Source organism: Nyctibius grandis, chromosome 2 (genome assembly GCF_013368605.1).
Source record: "Nyctibius grandis isolate bNycGra1 chromosome 2, bNycGra1.pri, whole genome shotgun sequence".
Taxonomy (NCBI): domain Eukaryota; kingdom Metazoa; phylum Chordata; class Aves; order Nyctibiiformes; family Nyctibiidae; genus Nyctibius; species Nyctibius grandis.
This window is the reverse complement of record NC_090659.1, coordinates 39,465,287-39,487,390: the sequence shown is the minus strand read 5'-3', so window position 1 is coordinate 39,487,390 and position 22,104 is coordinate 39,465,287. Positions and strand designations below refer to the sequence as shown.

Here is a 22,104-nt window from a genome sequence, read left to right as displayed (position 1 = left end):
GCAGGGATCATTTATTCATCATCTTTGATTATTTCTGCCAAGTCTATTTTCACTGTCCAATCCTAGAAAAAGGGAAAAGCTTTTAAATTAGCAATTTCTTTCTAAATTAAAACACCCCAGTAATAAAACACCCCAGTAATAAAATATCACGTGTTTTACAGACTGAGCAAAATGTATCAGCCATCAAGAAATAATATATGCATTCAGAGCACATTTTTAAAAAGTGAACTACTTTGAAAAGAATGAAACTGACATATTCTTTCAATAAAATTACTAAATGCTTACCTCTAGCTAAAAAAATACCATGTTTACTGAGAAGGTGGTGTGCACTACCGAGGTACTTTGCATTGGAGTAGTTCACTTCATTCTGCAGTGAGATAGAAACACTAAAATATTACCTCAGGAATATATTTTTTTTCATTTCTGCATTTACTACATTATCAGTATTATCAGTAAAATATCTGATAATATCTGAAAATATCTAATTCTGCATTATCTGCATTATCAGTAAAATATGCTGCAGTGCACATGACTTGAAAACACTATGGAGTAAATGGAAATTATAAATTCTTGAGCATTTTAGTTAAATAATCGCAACTGAAATGCTGTGGTTTGAGTAACTAAATATAAATCATCTACTTTGAGAAAGTTAGGGACATCATTAGGGAAAAATAATCCCAGTGAAACCAGCAGCATTAGGCGATGGGTGATTATCCCCCGCTGGAACCTGTAATTCCAGTTCTGTTCCTGCTGAGGTGGCAATTATTGTTATTCATAGGATGGTGGTTGTATTCATCTGCCTGTCGTTAATTCATGGACAGCCTTTGGATGGGATGGTGAAAGACAACCCATTCCTACAGAGAACATGACTGCTACACTGACTCACCAGCATGGGGAAGAATTCATAATCTAATGAATGTGATCACAAACCTGCATTAATTCTTACCCACGCTGCATATTCTAAGAAAGTTCATGGGATCTTCAATTCCAACAGCTGCTCTCAGTGATTATTTTAGACTATGCTGACAAACAACAACAAAAAATAAAGCTAACAAACAGCAAAGAGTGCTGAACTGGTCTGACTGTCTTGTATCATTTTTTCTCACAGTTGTATTGTAAAATACACGTACCTACAATGTTACGTGATTTTCTCTGATGTAACTGTCTTGTGCAACTGATTTGGGGAGATTAAAGAAGCTGGTACATGTTACCTGCATTTGGAGACACCTGGACAATTTGATCATTAATAAATTTCATACTACTTTGGAAAAAGAAAGGAGAAAGATTCTGCCAAAACCCCCAGAAATTCACTCCTCTCTGGATTTCTACAAAGCTAATCTATTAAAAATTCACATCCAAATGTAGATTAAAAATTGTAGCAGTATACTAACCAATGAGTGCTGAATTTTCTTTAATGAGGTTGAGAAGAGGCAAAATTAAAGCAAAGGTTTAAAGTGTTGTTTGTAGCATTAAAATCCACTGCCAATAAGTAGAGTTGAATTAAAAATGAGCTTTAATTGCAGAAGTCTTAAAAAAAAAATAAACTTCAACAGTTTATCATCATAAACAGTCATGCTCAGCTGGGGCTGTGGGAGGGAGGTGGAGAGGAAATGTGTTTTCTGTGTTGCACAATTAATTACTTGCTCAAGTGCCCCATGCACTTGAAAGCTTCATCAACGTGCCCTTTGCATCAGGGACATGACTTTTAACTGTAAATTATCTGATTTCGCAGAGTTGTATCCCTTGGAAAAGAAAACATACCTGTTACCTACACGATAAAGCAAGGCAAAGCTAATTTTTGCATTTTAGAAGTGATTGTCTTTTTGGTCTTCAGTATTTGATCACTGGGGCGGGAGGGGCAGGGAAGCGTGAAGGCTCTCTAAATATGCCCTCGGTCGAGCCTGTGAGGAGGGAATAGCACAGACTGTACAGAAACAGCAGGCTCCCACCCCTCAAGCTCAAGAACATTTCAAAGGCAGGATTACAAAAGAAGACATCACATGTTCGGTTCAAAACTGTAACTGGGGCTCTGGGGAGAGGAAAGGGGGCAGGTAGAGAGGCAGCGCACAGTTTTGAAGGACTTAGTACAAAGCAGTTACTTTTATACCTCTCTGCGCAGGTAAGGATCGCAGCCGGGCAAATGATTCCCCCGCTCTCCATGTAGACACTAAGGAGGAGGAGGATTAGTTAACCTGAGACTGCTTTACCAACATGTGGGTCTGACCTAAATACCACAGTTAAGCAACAGGGTTTTGCGAATGTAGGACTTCAGGCAGGAACTGCGCTGATACACACCTGACGTTTTGGCAGTCTTTGCTCTAACCAAGTGATTTATAAACATGCAGCTGCCGACTTGCACCTATGAATTATGAATTTTGCAATACATTCAAGGGATAAAGTTGCCACATACCAGAAACCTGGGGTCACAAAAAAAGACCAAAGTAGCATCACCTCCTTAAAGCAATAATTAATATGACTAAAGAGCAGCATTAAACCTCCTACTCTTTTGCCTTTCCCCTGGAAGGATTTGGTACAGCTTTTCTCTTGGCTAGAAACTTCTACTGCATACTGATCAAGATGATCACCTTGTTCCTACTCAGAGGCATGCCTAGAGTGCAGAGAATAGAGTACTGAAAAAAACCCCAACCAACCCAAACCCAAAAGAAACAAAAAATAACAAAAAATTCTCATACCCATGTCCTTACGTCTATTCAAAATTTTAAATCTTTGCATCAACACGTACCTTCCATTCATTTAAGCTTCATCTCTCAGGAAAGTAGGGAAGCAAGAAGAAAACTACCACTGTTTGGATACTCCTTTTGCTGACCTCATCATCTTTGTTAATAGTCTCTGATGAATAACTCACTCATGGATAAACATGCCAGCATTATTATTTTGTCTTAGCAGAGTCAGCATGATTCAGAAGACAGCAGTCATAAGACTGTCACAGATCCTAAATTGTCAAAAGCTGTGGGAAAACAAAAATTAGTAGCTGAGAGAGGCTTAACTCTCACTACCATAAGCAACCTGGCAGCCTGTTTGTTGATTTGAAATATATACATACACACACATATAAACTTTAAAAAGAAATATGCTATCCAACAGAGACTACTCCAGAGTAGACAGGTTTCTCCTGCCTGAGAACAACAGAGAAAAATCACTATAATAAGTAAATTTATTTATTATACCAACTTGGCTGGAAAAACAGTGTTCTTTGACACACAATCCCTCTTCTGGGTGCCTTAAATCATGCTGACTTTGAAAGTGCTAAGACAAACATAAGGGTGCAGTTAGGCATGACAGCTCATGCTTCCTATGCCAGGGTTCCATTTTGCATCCCAGTCTTTTGAAACAGATGGCAACAGAGCCATCGCAAGATACAAGTCTACAGGCTGATCACTGCTCTGGCCAGAGAACTGGAACCACTCCTATAGATACCTACCAAAAACCACTGACATCTGCTGGTTTTCAGAAATCAAAACTACATTTTCTTGACTCTTTGAGGTCAAGACAAGCTGGCTCTGGGCATAATTTTACTATATTGCAAAAGTTTATATGTGATAAAGGCCCCTTTGGTGCAAGTTTGTGTGAAGCGGTTCTACAGCTCTGGATGGAGGAATGGTTACTAGCAATCAGCAGGCTGAGAAGAAGATTACATGCTGAGAAGTAGCATGTGAAAGTCTCTCAGGAACTGGTAAGCTGTGGAGACCAGTTGTCCTGTTAAATCCACCAGAACTGATAAATTCAGAACACCAAGAGCCTGCTGGCTGTGCACAAAGCCACTGCCCGCACTAGTATCAACCATGGGTTGTGTAACTTCGATCGTGTACAAGCAGATAGCAGTTATAACGTCTGGACAAAAAACCCACAGAATTACATATACGCTCCCAATGAAGCTTTGAGTTCTTTGAGGAACTTGCTAAACTACCTACCTAGGAGCCAGAAGTCTCGGGAGTTGGGACTGGCCTCCCAGTTGTTGCTCCAACATGGTAATTATAAGCATGCGAGTAAGTGAATGTGTTGTGTGAATAGTTGCCTGCTATTATTAACAGCTTTATTAACAAAAAGCCTTCTGTTGGTTGTGATCTGTATCTCTCCCAACTTGATCTGCTATCATGGAAAAGGAAATTTATGGAATCAAGCATCCAACTATTTTAGCAGTTATTTCTTGGCAATTTCATTCCCCAGTAACTAGGACTGCTGGCTCATTTCTCAACTGATTTTCCCAAAAAGGTACTTGCAGAACTCATTCTATGCAAGAACTCACTTCCAAGACCTTCTTGGAAGTCCAGAAAATGTGACTCCAACTGTTCAGGACAGAAACATAATGAACCAAACTAAGCAGTTTTCCTAGTCTGTGCAATTTGGATTCTCCATTTGAACACCAGCATGTGCTGAGATTAATCATCACAACAGACCAAATAAACTGAAGGTTAACACCTTTAGTTGCTTTTACTTCTGAAAGGCAAGGTTAGGAAAGCATGTTATCTGTAAACAAAACTCCTGTTGCTGCCACTTGAAGATAAAATTCTAGAGAGCCTGAACCTTGTTCAAACTCCCTCAATTTTTCCATGATTCCTGGCCAAAAAAAAACCCATACTAGCATAAACCTTCTAAGTATTTCTAGTAGACCTTTACATTTTGGCACATAAAAGTATCTACCATGCATATGCAATAGACCTACCAAGTACATCACAACCACTGAAAGTTGTGCCATGTCATGCATTACTAGTCAGTTGGAAAACTACCGCATGAATCTTAGAGCTGTTAGGAAAGCTTTTACTGATCTCATCTGGTGATATGCAAACTAAGCATTCATGCCTCTGGAAAGACTCTTTAGTAGGAACATGTTGTTGTGTGTGTCATTATCCTACTCTAATAATTTCACTTCTACACTTCTGTGATTTCACTGTTTGCTTCTTTTAAGTAACAACTCCATGGAATTAAGACACTGGCAACTTCTGTCCTTAGCAGCTTCTCTTCATTTGTCCCACTCTAATAGTTCAATAGGGGGATGCGAATATAAGTGGAAGTTTCTCTTTGAAGACAGGCAGACGTGACGGTAAGTTACAACATGACACCAGGCTGCTACAGTAGTGCTAATAAAAATCAACTGCTGGACTGTTTACACTGTTTTGCATAAATTCCTTCAAATGCCCTGAGATGAATAGTAGCTTTGTTGCTCTGAAAATTTCTGCTCAGCTGGTTTATCAAGGTCTTGCCCTTAGCTGCAAGCTACAGGATTGCACTTTGAGATTTTTTGCTTCATTTAAGTGTTTCTAATCAGGAACTTTCTTCTGGAAATTCCAGTGACAACTGACTGCCAAGCCCTGACAATGAGCTCTTAAGCTTTGACTGTGGGCTGAACAGAACCAGGGTTCATCAAAGAAAGTTTTTTTCCTAACAATTCTTTCTCATCCAGTAAATACTGAGTTTCAAATACCCATGACAATTTCTTAAGGCATTCTTGACATCTGAATGCAAAATTTCCCTTCTATATAGCCAAAAAAGGAGACATTTAATACTTTGAGTATCTCAAAAGTGAGACTACATCAGTAAACTGGGTTGAACTTAAAAAGCACAGTGTTCTCTCACTTACTGTTTTTCTAGCTAGTGTTTTGCCTTTAGATGTATACTGGTTTACTCCTGTTGCCAATATGTGAAGATGCCTCAGACTGAAAAACATCACCGTTCTGTGCTTCTGGAGGACATACATACGGAAGTTGAACTTTCTGATGAAAAAAAAAATATAGAATGATTCTGAAATGTCAGTGTTCCTTTGAGTCAAAAACTACCTCCCATTCTTCCTGACAAACTTTTATTGTCAGAGTGCGTGCTGCAGATGTTAACTATTAAAACTTTGTTTACAGGAAAACTGAAAGCAAAATTTTGACAACTTTAGAAAAATGGTGACAAACACTAGGAATGTTTTGCTTACATAAAACAGAGATAAAAGGGAGCAAATTATCATGATTTGGGGTTTTTTAAGCTTTCTGCCACTCACAAAGCTGAAAAATGGTGGAGAAAACGATTAAAAAGTAACTACCTGAGCAAGTACTACCGGCAAGATCACAGGCAGTTCTCTTCCTGGATGCAGAAGCAGTATCTTGCTCAAACCAGAGAAGGGAGGAATAATAGGCAAAGAGTTGCCGATTATTTAAAATACTTGAGATACGCCAAGCCACTGAGCAGCTAGTATCAGCAGACAATCATTTGTGACTCAGGGAATGAGCAAACAAATCTTCTGACCTTGAAGTTAGGTTAACATTCAAGGAAGGACAGTTTCCTCCAGGATTTACCAACGAGATTAGCCCTACCACTCGATTCTGTGTCGGAATGGACCTCTCAAACCTGAAGGTGTTTTATTACAGACTGAATCTTCATGAGTTCTTGAAATTTTGTAAGAGGCCTGATCCGGCTCTCCAGCTTCAATAAATACTCCAAAATGTCTCAGATCTGAAGGTGGGCTCTAGAAGACAGGGCTGCAAGGTACCATCAGAGTTTTCTTCCTCAAGTGGTATCATTAAAAGTCATTTCAAAGGCTTGGTATATCACAAAGATAAGCTGCCTCTTCTTCGACTTTGCCAAATCCCATACTAAAAGTATGAATTAAAACCGGTTGCTTAACTTAGATCCTTTCTATAGCTGCCTTCAGATTTCTAGAAAAAGCTTAAGTTTTACCTGTGTAAACAGTCATCTTACAAGTTCAATAGGACTACTTTAAACAGTACGTGCTTGTTAATTTTTTTCTAATATGGTTAATTTATAATTCAAGAATTACAACTTTGGAATAGGACTTATTAGAAAATACCTTAAAAATAATATTTTTGAAATCTGTAACAAAATGACTCAGCTATCTTTAATACTAAATTCTCGCGAAACCAGCTACAATTCATCAACCAAAATGCCAGTATTTATCTGTAGAAATAACTGAGCTGTAGAATAAAAAGTAATATAAGTACTCACAAAATATAAATAATATTTAATAGTATAATTTTAATAAAACTTTATTCAAAATAAATTTAGTGAATAGTTTCTAAGACTTGCTCAGTCTCCACACAATCATATCTGAACTGAGCTGAGCTTCTACTACTTTCAAAGCAGTTTCCTGGTAAAGGGCACCATTCACTGTTTGATTCATACTTAGCACACTCTCTTGCTGTTCATTCTGAAGCTTCTTTCTGAATTGCTGAACTCCCTCCTCACTGTCCAGTAAAGAAGCCACAGGAGCATCAATGATTTTCTTGCTAGGCTCACTCCCCCACGTCAGACTGTTTTCAGCTTTACTTTCTTTTGAGAAGAAAGAACTCCTCAAGGCGAGCATTTCTTTTTCCAAAGCCAGTGCTAACTGTTCAGTAAGCACACCTTTGCTTCCGGATCTCAGGAGTTTAACATCACAGCTTGGTGGGAGAACTCCAAAAAGGCTATGAAGGCACTGGAACAAGACAGTCAGGTTTCTGTAAAATAAGATTATTATTACTAAAAGCTACCTTGTATCTTCAAAATTCTATAGCGGACAATACAACAAAGCTACTTTAAATCAAACAGGGAAAAACTTATGCTGATTATGGTTTTAAGTATTATGTGTACTGTACATACAAGAGTAAGCAAGGGCTTTCTAATGGCATGCACACTAGCCACTGTACGTCAAAAGAACTGAACTAAGCAAACTTTAGCAACATATATATTCTATGTTGAAATATATGTCCATGATTAGGGTTACATGTGCATCACTTGTTTCTTTAAGAAGTACCTAATTGTACGTGAAGGCCACATGGAACAGCACAAAGGAAATGTGTTGTCTGGTCTACTTTCAGGGGCAGAAAAAAGTCACTTATATTCATAGATTGTCACTATCAACAGGTATGTACAAGCAGGGCTATTAGGTGGCCCATGGCTTGTCTTTTTAAAATGGTCACTGGTGAGGGAAAGTTGCACTTAAAAATTAGACATTTAAAAATATTAAGAAACCAAGATAAAATAGTGCTGGTAATCATCAGGGAACCTACTCCCCTGGATACCAGTGTAGCTTATATGACACAGTGACACATTCCTCATTCTAAGAGGCATGAAGAGTTTGTGCAGTCTTATTTCCAGTGTCTGGCCAGATAAACTCCTCAGAAGATGTTGTTTTTTTCTGGGGACACACACACACATGGACACACACACACGGACGGACACACACACGGACGGACGGACACACACACGGACGGACACAAAAAACCTCAGGAAAAAAACTCAACAACCAAACATCAAAAGCAAACAAACCAACCAACTCAAAACACCCCACAAGCATCCTTAGCAGCTAGTTTTCTCACACTGATCAGAAAGGCATTTTTCCTTAAAGTGCTTCTATTTCTAGTTAGTTATCTTAACATTCCACTACTTATAACAGATACAGTTAATTTTGGTTCTGAAAGGCTGTGAAAAAGAATAGTCTGTAGCTTCCACCTGTCACAGAAATATCCTAGCTGGATAAAAGATCAATCCAAAGATGGGAAAAAAAAAGGTACAGAAAATACAATCATAGTCACACCATAAACAATGCAGCTTACTAACTATTAATGCAAAATTGGATCTAAAGTGAATAGTATCAAGTAACCTAATTTTTTCCTTTGGTTTCAAAAGGAACCAAAAGTCTTGAGGCTTAAAATTTTTCTTACTGATTTCTTAAACATTTCAGCCTTTTTGCTTACATAAAAGAAGGAAATCAACTCCTAATTTGAGTAAAAGATTGAACCTCACTATAAACTAGAGACTCTAAAGAGATATAGCTTTTCTTGCTTTTATTTTTTAGCTTGAACTCTTCAGTACAGGCAACATTTGACAATGCCTGAGAAGTACTTTTTACGTTGTGAGCCTTATCCAGCCAAATCGTAAATTATGGCAGTATTACTAACTTGTTTAGCCTGGTTTAGGAAATTTTATAGACATGTGTCCAAGAATCTACATAAGAAAAGCAAATCACTGAGACTCCTCAGATTATTTCCTTTTCAAAATCATGGTAGATAGGAAATAAATATATCAGAAACATGTATAAAATTAGTCTAAATTTATGTTGCAGTACTAAACTACAAAATGACATAGTAATAAATTTAAATTTAGTATAACTTGGGGTTTGTTGTTTGTATGGGGTCTTTTTTTTTTGTTTTTAACATTCCCCTAAGGAATTTTTCTTAAATCAACATGTGTTGAAGAAAGATTATATAGTATACTAAAAATAATATAAGAAAAACTAATATATAATTATGATGCAGTGAAATGAACAAAAGAAATAGTACCAAGCAGATACAAATGGAGACCAAACCTATTTGTAACGCAATGTTCTAGCCCAGACAAAATTAAACAATGCAGTTCAGGTTCTGCAATAGTGCTGATTTGAAAATAATTCTGTTATTGCTGATGGTTATCATATCATTATATTGGAAGCCTATTGGTTATGATTTTGGCTGTTGTTAATGGTACCAGTAAGAAATAGTGTAAAGATAAAAAAGTGCATATGCAAGATGAACATACTCTACGCTTTTTGAGCAATTTTACCTGCAAAATAGTGTTAGAACTCCTTCAAATGGATTTTTCAGGGTCCAGTTAAAAACTGTACCGTACACATTTCCTGCTTTATGACAGAATATGTTGTCATGGCATTCCTTAAATGGTGTACACTCCATTTCTCCCAGTAACCATGAATTTATTGGAGTCAATGTGCAGTCAGAAGATACAATCTGAAAGGAGAATCTGAGAGATACTGCAAGGACAGCAAGTATATCTTCCATGGAACCTGCAAGAAAATACAGTAAAAAGATATTTGACCTAAATAATTTTATCATGTTGCATGCATTAAATGTGCTTAGATTTTTGGTTCAACCTCTCAGTTTTACGTGAAGAGTTTGCACCTGCATTCATGGGTTCTTTGGGAATTTTCTTCTCGCCTAAATTCTTATACCTACTTCTGTCAGGCAAAATAGTTAGCCGATTAACAGAACACCACCTATATAATGAAAGCTCTAAAGATAAACATCACCTTGCCAAAAGAAGGCTATTAATAGCCTCCTGTGATAGTAAGATGACATGTTGGCTTTAGCCAATGAATACAGCATTAAAGGAAGAAAGAAATGAAAATTCATTGCAAACAATCAAAAGGATATTTCACTATATGAGCAGAAGCCTGGTTCAAAATAAATTCAATCAGGAATATTAAAAGAAAGGAAAACAAATTACCTTAATAGACATGTCGATGAGGAAAAGCTTCAATTACTTTGGTATTATTTAAGAGGTAATATGATGTCAGGAAAAATGTATGGATCTAATCAACAGTAATTATGTTACTTATTAAAAAAACGCAGGCTTCAGCATTCTGTACCCAGACTTATCTTCAAAATTAACCTTTCCAGATACACTTCAGCACCAATGCTAGCACAAAACCTTACAGCAACTCACTTAACATTTTTTTCATTTTGAAAAATGTTCCTTCTTGTATTTCACCCTGCTTTTAATTCACAACAGGTCTATGCAGTTTGTGTTCAGAGTGATTACACCTTGAAAACTTAGCTTGGCATCACCTAAAGTAAACAGAAGAATCAACCACATATTTATGAATCCAAATTATATCAATCCATTTACCTGTACAGTAACTATTATCCCTTAGCATCTTTACTGAATATTTTCCATTTGAAATATCTTCCAGACTTAACAAAATTTTCCCACAGAGTACGGTAATCTTTTTGCTCTCCTGTAAACTATCATTCCGACGTTTTTGTTTCTTTGCATGTAGAAGAACTATGCAACATACACGATGAAATGCCAATAATGGTGAAAGGCTGGTAACAGCAATGACTGTCTTTGCTCCATCCAGCTGAACCCTTGAACATCTCTTAGGAAACTCTTTTTTCAGATCATTCTTGCTGTGCAAGTCCAATTTCATCTTTTTTTGAGGAGGTTCAATTTCACACGAGGAGACAGACAATGCTGAGAAGGCTTTGTTCAGCTTCATGATTTTATTTCGACACTCGATAATCGGAGAAATTGAAGAGAAGTCTTGATCCATCACTAAAGATAAACTGACATCACTCAGTGACCTGTGAAAATCCATAAGATGACTGTATTCCCCGTTTGTATTTTGCCTTCTGACAAACAACCAGAATTTTGCAGATATACAGGCATTTAAGACTACCACAAACTCCAGTATCATTCCATGTTAAGTCCTAGACTGTGCGAAGAGTGTAAGTCCTTCAAATGACTATTTCATCTAAGCTTAGTATTAAGATTTTCAAAACGAGGACTGAATTTCCTAAGAGCTCCTAGGAGTGAGATGCCTCAATTCACCTGAAATAATTTGGATGTCTAATTCACCCAGAAAATGTTGAAAATTCCATGTAACCCATGCAGATAGTCTATGACTTCTATAATTTATTTTTAAAGACTTAACTTTCTTTTAATAAAAAAATAGAGAAAGTATCAATTCTACTCTCTTTGCGGACTAAAAGCACTTCTGATGTTCTATATTTTTTTATAGATATTCAAACAAAATTGAATGTAGAGAGTAAAATAAAAGGTTTAAAATACTATTACCTTAAACATGCAGTAATTTCCTGAAATGTATGAAGCACTTTATTTATTCACTACAGGGTTCTTTCATTGAAATCCTAATATTACTGATTCAGATCCCCACTTAATGAATATTTTATTCTGTCAATCAATTCAGTCTCAAGATGTCACTGACATCTGAAAGTCTTATGAACGCCTAATCTTCTTTACAAAGAAGTATCACCACCTCACAATGCAATCTAAAACATCACTGCAATCTTGCATTAATAGGAAGGACAAAAATAATCATTAAAGACTTACAGTGTTGGGGGTGGAGAGAGAGAAAGCCCTTTTCCCCAAAACCATAGATTGTTGTATATACTACTGAACTGGAGCCCAGAAGACCTAGGTTCTCCTGCTAGCCTACTAGGTAACCTTTGACAAATTACTTCACCTTCACAGATCTTTTCTCAACTGTAAAAATGGGGGAGAGGGCAATATTGCTGCTGTTTTTTAAAGAATGGCTCCAGATCTTCTGAGAATTTCTGAAGCTGTACAGGAATTAGGTATTTCATTTTCAAAAACAAAGTCACCATCGTCAAAGCTAAAAGAATAAACACTGGAAAGGCAAAAACAATCTCTTTCCTCAGAGGCTCTTAACAGAAGCTGTCAAGAAGATGAGGTCAACTTTCTTGTAAAGTTATAGCAATCTGGCAGTTGAGAAATCATATACCCGCAGCTCCAGCAGAATGGCCAAAGGGCGTAACAGGTCAGCTCCCTCACAACCACTTGAATGATTTTCAGAGGCATCAATAGTCTTTAAGCTTACCCTAACACAGTCTCAGCTACACTGCTTGTGGGAATACAGGTCAAAAGGCAAGTTCTGACTCCGCCAAACTTTACATGACACTACGCCCATCATAAATTTATGTTTCATGTAATCCTGTTGTTTTTAAACTGTGTTCCAAATTAGCTCCCTCCCTGTAAGGGGGAAACAACATAAGTAGTATTTACAACTAGAACTGAGCAATTAAAATGAACAGAATAAATAAATCATTTTAAAGACAATAATAAGAAAAAAAAATATGAAGGTTTAAGTATTTTCTGGTTGATTGCTCCAGATGATTTGCACAATACATAAGCTTAGCCAATATTTTATTTGATTGGATACTTGACTGTAGCATAGTTCAATTCAAAAGCTGAGTATTTATTAAGTTGATCGGAGAATTTAAAACGTTTTCTTCTGTGCTTCTTTAAGCAAATCACTCTTTAGGAATGGGAAGATGTTAACAGTAAGGCATCAGGAACTGTATAGCTAAGAAAGAGCTTTATCTACACCACATACTGATGTCAGCATAGCTATGTCAACACAGACTATAAAGAACCATAATTTTTGTCAAAGAAAACTCTGTTGAAAAAAGCCTCCAGTAATGACGTGGTTATACTGATTTTTGGCTATACAACATATTTTTTTGCACAGTGTTAGAGAGAGACAAGCAGCAGCAACAATACTGACGACACACTGGAAACACTTTATATACAGATACTAAAAATGAGAAAGTTCAAAGCTCAAAAATCCACTCTTGCTACTGCAGAGCTTAACCTGCAAATTGGGTTTTTATAAAACTACTCAATAAAATTATTAGATAAATTTATATACTTACAAGTAAAATGATTCAGCTAGTTTTACTCCAACTACCAAGCTGTCACCCACAACACGCTGCCACAATTTCTCTATGAAGTGCTCTGGGACTTTAGACGCCAATGATGTCTCTTTACTAAGAGAATGAGGAGGATTTTCTACATCATCCCAGAGAGAGACAAGACCTTCCTTACAGAAAAATGGTTTTTTAGATAAATTAAGTGGAGAAATTAGTTGTATTTACACTGAATTACTTCATGTTTTACCACAAATTATTGCCGGAAGTGCTTTAAGATACATAAAATGAAATCTATATAAACCAGTTTATTCTCTACAATAGATTAAAAAGATAGAATTGCATTCTCTTAAAACACACGATATCATGAAAAGCACAACATATTCTCTCCTTGTAAACATCACATGTATAAATCTTGAACTGCTATACAATTAATCGTCCAACGAAGATTTAAGGTACTAGAATTTATTTTATATTACTGCATTAATTGCTGAAATTTTGTTGTCTAAACCTGGCTGACTTGGAATGGACCACAACATTAACTGAAAGGGAGATCAACTCCATTTCAACTAAATTAGGAGGCTTATTTTGGCAACATGTTACAATGACATTTTCCCAACCTCCATCACCTTCTTAAACCACAGTTCACTCTGCCCGCATTACAAAAATCAATTTTACTTACACAGATCTATGACAGCTCATTTTGTGTAACATGTTAGATCACAGACAGACATTCAATATCTAGGCAACTGTGCCAATTAAGACTGTACACTCTTCCTACTGTTAGTCACCAACTCTGTATTAGAGGTCACTCCTCCATATCACTCAGTTGCCAGGAGGTATTGTGCAAATCAGTTTCAAGTAAAGACGACTAAATTTACTCTTATTTACATACATTGACAGATTAAGGTAATGAACCAGACTTAAAAAGCAGATTAATGAGTTTTTGGTAGTGGCAATCCCTACCCGTGAAAGTAACAAGTGGTTGAGGGAAGCACCCTCTACAAATGGCTCAGCAGAATTCAGAAGTGATCTGTACTCTCTTCATTTTACCTCTTTTGCAGTTGGTAGAATATGGCTTCTTTCTTCAACAAGATCTATTAATGCTCTGCAAGATTCAAGAATAACCCTCTTTTTGAGTCCTAGATGCTGCTGTAGCTCTCTAACAGAGGTGCAACCAGCCTGTAAAGATAAAAACAACCATTAGACTTATGCTTAGGTCTACTGCAAACAAGAACTGACATTGAAGCTACCAAGATATCTTTTCAGCTTTCCATTTTTAAGCAATTATCACAAGCCAAGATCCTGGCGTTCCTCAAGTAATGCTTCTAAAAAATGTTCAAGTCAGGCTACTCTGCTGCCAAAATATGAATCTAAGCCTTGGTCTCTCAATATTAAACCTAGAGTTTAAGATAAACTTCTGAGGTAAGCTTTATCAAATTATGTACATATTTGTGTCTCAGTATTGTTCCTGTTTCACTCTTCCATTGGAAGATACCAGTTTTGATTTCTTCTAAAGACTTGTATTGATTATCGGTCAAGAAAATATAATGAAGAGTTGACAGTTTTACAAACAGACATACATGCAGGCTAGTCTGAGTTGAAAAAAAAGACACACACCAGTATCAGCTCCTAAGATTTTAAGAAAGCTCCACAAAAGCTATTCGCTGGAAAGGAAGATCCTGAGAAGTCCAATGCTGCCAAAGAGAGAACGAAGCTTACCATTGCAATGCAAAACCAAACTTCCGTCTCTCCCCACTGCCCAGCCCCTCTCCCCCCCACCCCAAAAAAAAAACAAACCAACAAACAGACCAAAAAGCAATTCAGGATCAATCATAACCAACTGACAAGCCTGAATAAAAAGCACTTCATGTAAATGAAGTGATGCCCTCTGCTCAATGTGCAATAGCAAAAGACATTTAGAGGAAGTAGCACTTACATGATAAGTTCTGTAAAAAAGTGATTTGGCACCTATCAAACCATCTATTTTAAGTACCAGATTCCAAGCAATAATCCAGTGCCAGACTTGGGTCAAGAGAAGAAAAGAAAGCATTAAGAAAAAAAATGTTTCTATAATACCTTCCTAATCGAGGTCGTGAGAATATCAAACCATTACTTACTCCCACTGGTTACTCATGAATAAACAACTGAGAAACAGAAAACAAATGGGAAAGCACAGACTGAGCAGTCAAAATGGCCAAAGATTCACTGATGTATGCTTGCTGACCAGTCTGACTTTTGCAAGCCCTTTTTCCTCATAAAGCAACAAAAGAAAGAGACCTGAAATGCACCACATGGCAAACCCAAGACTGGGTAGCGGTCCCCATCAGCTCTCTCTGGAACAAGTGACATGCACAACCTTTCTGCCATATGCCAAGATGCACTGAGCAACAAGCATTAGGAGAAGTCACAATCTTTGCACTGTAAAATTAAGAAAATAAAACTAGATCACCTTAAAATAGAAAATAAACATCAACATAAAAACAAAGCAGTCCAGAGCTGAACACGGTAGAGCTGTGAATAAATCCAGCATGAACAGCAGAACAGATGAATCACTGTCAAAAGTAAAGCAAATTAAAGCAGAGGCTTAGTAGTAAGTAGAACAGCCAAGTGCTTTGATGGATTGTAATTAAAGTTGCAATATCCATAAATAAATAAATTAATACCCATATATACAAGGCTAAAACTACTGGACCAAGAACTGTGGCACTTTTACAAAGGAAAGAAAATGGAAAGGAAGATTCACAATTGATAAGAGTAACAAATATTGGGAAAAGCAAAGACAAAATGGAAAAAGTAGACAAAAAAGCCAGAGGGAAACATAATTCAGAGATCTATAGGCTGAAGCTGCTTATATGGTAAATAACTGATCCTATGTTTTTCAAGTGACTACAATCCCTTACGGAAAAACATCAAAAAGAAAACGGGCCAATCTACAGCAACCAATGGAAAAATAAATACTTAAAACTTACCCTTAAAACAGTAATAAAAATCAAACATAAAGAACATTTCTTAAATATCTTTCTATCCACCACCAAATCAGCGTTATCAGAATGAAAACAAAACAATTCAACATTGTAGCAATTCAATGATTTAGCAGTAAGGATTAAAAAAATACCTGCCGCAAAACAGGCAAACCAAGTCAAAGGAAACAAGTTAATCATAGGTAAAAGAATTTGGTATTACAATCCTTACAAAGCTGTTAAATAAACAGTTAGAAGCTGATAGAAAACAGCTATGCAAATGCGAAATAAAGGGTAAGCAACAGAAGTATAAAAAAGGGCTGCATCTGCTATTTCATTTTGCCCTAAAAGATGAGATTCCACAGAGACGGACAAAACATGATTTGATTGCAAATTTCTCGAAGACCTGTTTTTTGATGATAAATATCAAGGGGCACCACTCCAAGGCTAAATGAGAAATTCTCAAGCTAAGCAGGATCCATGCACTATTGCAGCAAAACAATCATCCTTGAAATACAATTATACGACAGGTGACAAAAACCAGCAAGAGTACTTCACTGTTCAGGGCAACATATAGAACAATGGAGATCTCAACATGGAAACAACAGTGAGGTTAAAAAGAAGTATCTGCACTTACTTCCACATTCATCAGCATGGCAATTTCAAAGATTTACAGCATTAAAACATAGGAAGATTTTCAACTTGCTTACAATGCTTGTGCTAGCATGCAGCTTTGAAAATTAGAGATTGGAAAGATCTTAAAATAAATAAATAAATAGGTTTAAAAATAAATAAATAAATTAGGTCTTATGAAAGATTCTGTGACTCTAAGAATCCTTACAGCAATCAGCAGATGATACATGAAATCTCCAGCCAGTGGCTTGTTTCCAGCAGAACCAGTAGAATGTGCAAACCAGACTATTCATTTGATCCTAACAGAGATTCACAGAGCTGTACAGCTGAAAGGCAGTTGGTGTATTAAAAGAACAAAGTCAAAACACAAGTAAGATAGAACATAGAGCCGTCAATGGCGTCACTGAAATCGGGAATAAAACTCCTTAACATCGGGTTTTAGCATTAACGAGCAGGCATTACTTTATTTGGCTGAGGGACATGGGGGATCGCTCCACCTAACATGTTCACCGAGGCACAAAAGCACACTCATCATATACATTATAGAAAAATGAATATTCATACAGTTCCGAGAAAAGCCCGCCTATTCCAAGAAACCTTATGCATATGCTAATACATTAAGTAATGTCTTTGCACGGAGCAGACAGTCTTCACTACAACAGTGGAAGGAGCAACAAATGAGAGATTGAAACTAATTTCTGTTTTGCAGAGGAGGAAAGTAATGTAATGAGTAGCAAAAGAATGCAGCAGCAGAGAAATCAGTTTTAAAATATATGACTACCCAAAGAATCCAGAAACAGAAAAAAAATGCATTTGGAAGGAAGCTTGCACTTCTGCATGTAAAAGCCAATAGGCCTCTAATGTGCAAACTGAAGAACTGAAAAAAAATAGGGTTGGAAGGGACCTCAAGAGGTCCTCAAAATCAATCCAACTTCTACTTTCTTCTTCTTTCCAAGAAAGAAAAAAACTATTGTCCAGTGTTCTCCAAACAACAGCTTTTATCTTTTGGAAGATGTATAATATCTCTTTAGACATCTCTTTTGCAATTAGAACTAGAAAAGTGTTTTCTTTTTCAGTCTTTCCCTAATGGGTCATTATCCTCCTTTTCCTCCAGTACTAAACTTTTGCCAGTTAATTTGCTTCATTTTTAAAGGCTGGAGATAGAACTGCCACAACATCCTACTTAAGTTTTCACTAATTCTCAAATGATGGGAATAATTACCTACTCTCTCATACTTAAAGCAGTCTTAGCAAACTAACAATAGCCTCACATCATTTACTCAATTTGAGATTTATGCTATCTCCTAAATATTTTTTTTAAATAATTTTCCTGTTTTGTCAATTATTACCCATTTGGTATAGGCCAATGCACAATACTGCAAAAGAACATCTTGGAGAGTATGCTGGGTGTCTGCAAACAGGATGAAAGGTAGAAAGAAAGAAAGAAAGGCAATGATATATTCCCATCGATTACTTGGACTCTGGCAAGCTCTCCCCAGCTTGTTTTATAAATTATGCTAATTAAAAGGATACATTTTTAGCTTCACCGACTCTACTTTGCAAAATTATCCTAATAAAACTGCTAGTAACAGGAGGAGAAACATCAGGTGGTGAAATAACCACGGTCAGTAATTTGGGCAAACATAAAAGCCAACTTGACTGAAGGCCGTGGACAAAGAATCCGACCATAATGCTCTTCTTTATTTTCAGGATTCAGTGCCACTCATCAGCACTCACTGGGACCCTAGCACTACACTATCTCAAAATATGTAATGTGGAGCAAAAGAAGTAAACATTCTAATTTTATTAAACTGGTATTTAAACATCTATGAGTAAAACAACTATCATGAAGCTTTGATAGGATGGCTTCAGCATTATCTCAAAAGTTTAATTAAAATTAAATTAGACCCTTCCAATTACCCAAATGCATTTGTAACAACTGAGAGAACTGAAGCACAGACTACCACTGATTCAAGAATGGGTACTTAATAATGTTGTCTTCTCCCTGAACCACTTCTCTAATAAAAACAGTATTATTAACCTCACCCTTTAGATAATGTAATGATACAGAAAAGTAATTTGAAGAAAATATGGAGGCAGAACTATGGATTACAAACCTGTAATCTTGTTTCAAGGGCTTGGACAGTAAGCAAACCATTCTCTTGCAATCCTTCTGCAGCAGAAGCATCATGTTTATAATTAATACCACTCTAAAAAAAACAAAGCAAAACCCAAATTAATTAAAATGCTGAAAGTAAGGTGCAGGCTATTACACAGCATTATAAAAATCTGGGAAAAAATACAGAAAACCAGAAGAATCACAGTATGCATTTTAAAAGAAAAATCTTATCTTCTGAAAGCAATTAGAGGTTGATAGTACACAATGGAAAGACCCAGTTATGAGAAGATAATTAACAAGCACTATGGCCTTAATTAAGAGTTCTTAGCCAAAAGGTAAGCATTGTAGCAAACCTGTTACATATGTGAAGCATTTTCAATAGCATTATTTTAATTTCCCAGAAGAATGTTGATGCTATCAAGGAAACAGAATAATCTCTTCAAATAACTTATGATTACAGCAGGGAACATTGTATTCCAACTTCAGGGCATTTCACAGCACACATGAAATTACACTTTGCACCAATACTTCAATGATTTCTTGAGGTTTCCGTAATTTAGTAAGCACGGACTGAGTAGCTGAGAAAAGACAAGCTGAACTTACTGCATAGCTGACTGGTCCAAGATCTGTTATTTTGAATGTACTTAACATGTCTGTATTGGAGTCATCCTTAAACAGCAGTAACAGTTGCTCACTTCCAGACCCAATAAAATCATCCACCAGAACAGACTTCACTTTTTGCCACTTGGAAGCCACCTACAGTAGAAGAGGTTTAAAAATACATACATTTGAATAAATCCTGCATTTGAGATTTCATTTTGGTGAAGCTTGCTTTCTATAAAGAGGCAGCTATTCAGGTGTGTGGAATACAGTATTTTAAGAGTTTCAAGCTCTCACTCTTCTTCCATCATTTAGAGCCAATGTAACTCTGGGAAAATTAGCCATTTCTCGTTAAAGATCGCTTTCCACAATACAGGTGGCAGAGAAAGTGACAACTTTTCAGTGTACTCAAACAGATGAATAGCTAAATGCTGCAACATTTACTTAGAATCAGTAATGCTTGCAGCTCAGTTAAAGAAAGACATCATATCTTTGACATTCAGGAATATCTTTTGTTGCACTGCACACTTAAATACGTTTGAGAAGTAAAGACAAATTTGTACAATAATGCCGATGAATAAATAGGACAAGCTTTCATTTCCCAGGTTATGTAAGTCTTCTTGACAGAGTATTACAAATCCCTAGAAGTTAACTTTGTCTCTCTTGACTTTAGGAAACAAAAGCAAGGCCGCCTCTTGTCATTTCTATGAAACAATACTTTTTGTTACTAGGAAGTGAGACTCAAAAGGCTTTTAAATTCCAATGAGAAATTTATGCTTTGCAATAGTATCTCTTTAACACAAATTCTGTAGGCACACTCATAACTGTCTTACAACTTCAAGTTCTCATACTATGGAAGTTTTCAATTAGCAACAGAAGCTTTGGCTTTTGTATTATTAAATAATAGAATCCAGGGTTTATTTTCAGGTATATAAGCAAGCAATGAAAGCAAAACAACCTCATACTTTAGACAGGTTATTTTAACAGAAGCAACAATAACAACAAAAAAATATATATAGAACTTAAACACGTAGCTTTTCAGTTGCAGACACTTTCAATAAGACAATATACACACACAAAAAAAAGATACAGTAGTAAAAGAGAGCTGTTTAAAGCCACAGATACCTGTAAGCTGTCTCTCCTCTGTACAACACCGACATTTCCAGAGGCAAAAGACACAATAAATAGCAAATCATTGCTACTGGTTACTGCTGTTTTTACTGAGCATGGTTTCTCATAAGGAAGCTCACAAACACCTTTAGGGAGACCATCTTGGAACCAAACAAGCTGATTCTTGACAGTTATGGCGACAAGTGATATTCGGAGCTGTTTTTTCAACATTTCATTCTTGCAGACATAGACAGAAGATACCACTCTGCTGTAAGCATGAGGCATAAAGCACGTGCCAGTTAGCATTTTTTGTGTTTCAATTGCATATCCAAAGAACTCACTACCCCAGATGGCTCTGTCTGAAGTGGGAAACTCATCCTCATCTTCACTCTCTGGCAGGCAAGCAGTTTTTACCCCTAAGACAACAGTGCCTTCATCCTCAATTTCACCTGTCCACACAATAGAAGACAGCTGAACAGGAGCACTTTGAACCGTGCAGGTGTCTGAAGAGATGTAGAACAGCTTGTTGGCATGCCTCCACAAGACCGAAGGGCCAGTAAACAACCTGATGTCTTCTTTCAGCTCATAATCCAACTGAAAATGAAAGGACTGCTCAAACTGATTTGAGCTGTGAAGCAACAATAGAAGGTATTTGACAACATTGTTCCGTTGTTTCTTTTTCATCAAAATGCAGGGAAGAATAATCCCTGTTCTAGAATCCATTGTGCAGCTACAACAAATTATTTCAATTTTTAAGTGACTGGCATGCATTTTGAATACTCCAGAAGATTTCTGAACAAATAGCTTAGTGTCTCTGTTGAATGCCATTCTTCTGACACATAAGTTCATTGTTTTATCAGCTGCTTCCTCCACATGTTTTGTTTTTGACAGATAAAATAGGAGGACTTCTCCATTGTAGGACAAGAATTGTTCTGGCTCTCCTAGAAGCATCTTTATCTTTATGTATGTTTCTCTACAAGAAAACTGTATGCATCTCCATTTTTGCCAGGATTATTTCTCTGTGGAAATTCTAACCTATCTGGATGTTTTCCATCTACAAAAGCAAACAACAAAAAAGTTAAATTATTCTGGGACTAGCTAAACTGATCCTTAAGAAAAACCATATATTACGAGCAATGACATAGGCTAATTTGAGAATATGAGGTTAGCATGCTCTTTAATCTCACAGATCACAACGAATTTAAGCAACTTTCTACTGAGATTTAAGTAACAGAAACATATTTCAGAAATGTCTTCTAGCATTTATTTACCAAAGCACGAAATCGCTGCTCATCCACAGCTACACGGCATAACATAGATTAAAAGAAAACAAGCCAAACCGTACACACACTGTTTGTGTGATTGAATCCAAGGCATCAGCTCCACCAATACACTGAGCTGACTGGAAAGCAATGATGCTTTGAATTCTCAAATTTAAGAGCCTTCACTCAGGTGCAGGCTTTCTTAATGAATGTAACTCATTCTGGTTAAAATTATG

The 22,104-nt window shown here is 36.6% G+C and overlaps 1 protein-coding gene across 1 annotated transcript; it reads right to left on the bottom strand.

Moving 5' to 3' along the window:
• Positions 1-7,036: 7,036 nt before the first annotated feature.
• FANCB (FA complementation group B) lies at positions 7,037-21,557 on the bottom strand. The gene is made up of 8 exons (XM_068395435.1): positions 20,622-21,557; positions 19,500-19,652; positions 18,895-18,987; positions 14,235-14,363; positions 13,188-13,354; positions 10,621-11,075; positions 9,541-9,778; positions 7,037-7,457 (listed from the first exon to the last, which is right to left on the bottom strand). The coding sequence occupies exons 1-8, from the start codon at positions 21,555-21,557 to the stop codon at positions 7,037-7,039; spliced, it is 2,592 nt and encodes an 863-aa protein (XP_068251536.1).
• Positions 21,558-22,104: the final 547 nt, after the last annotated feature.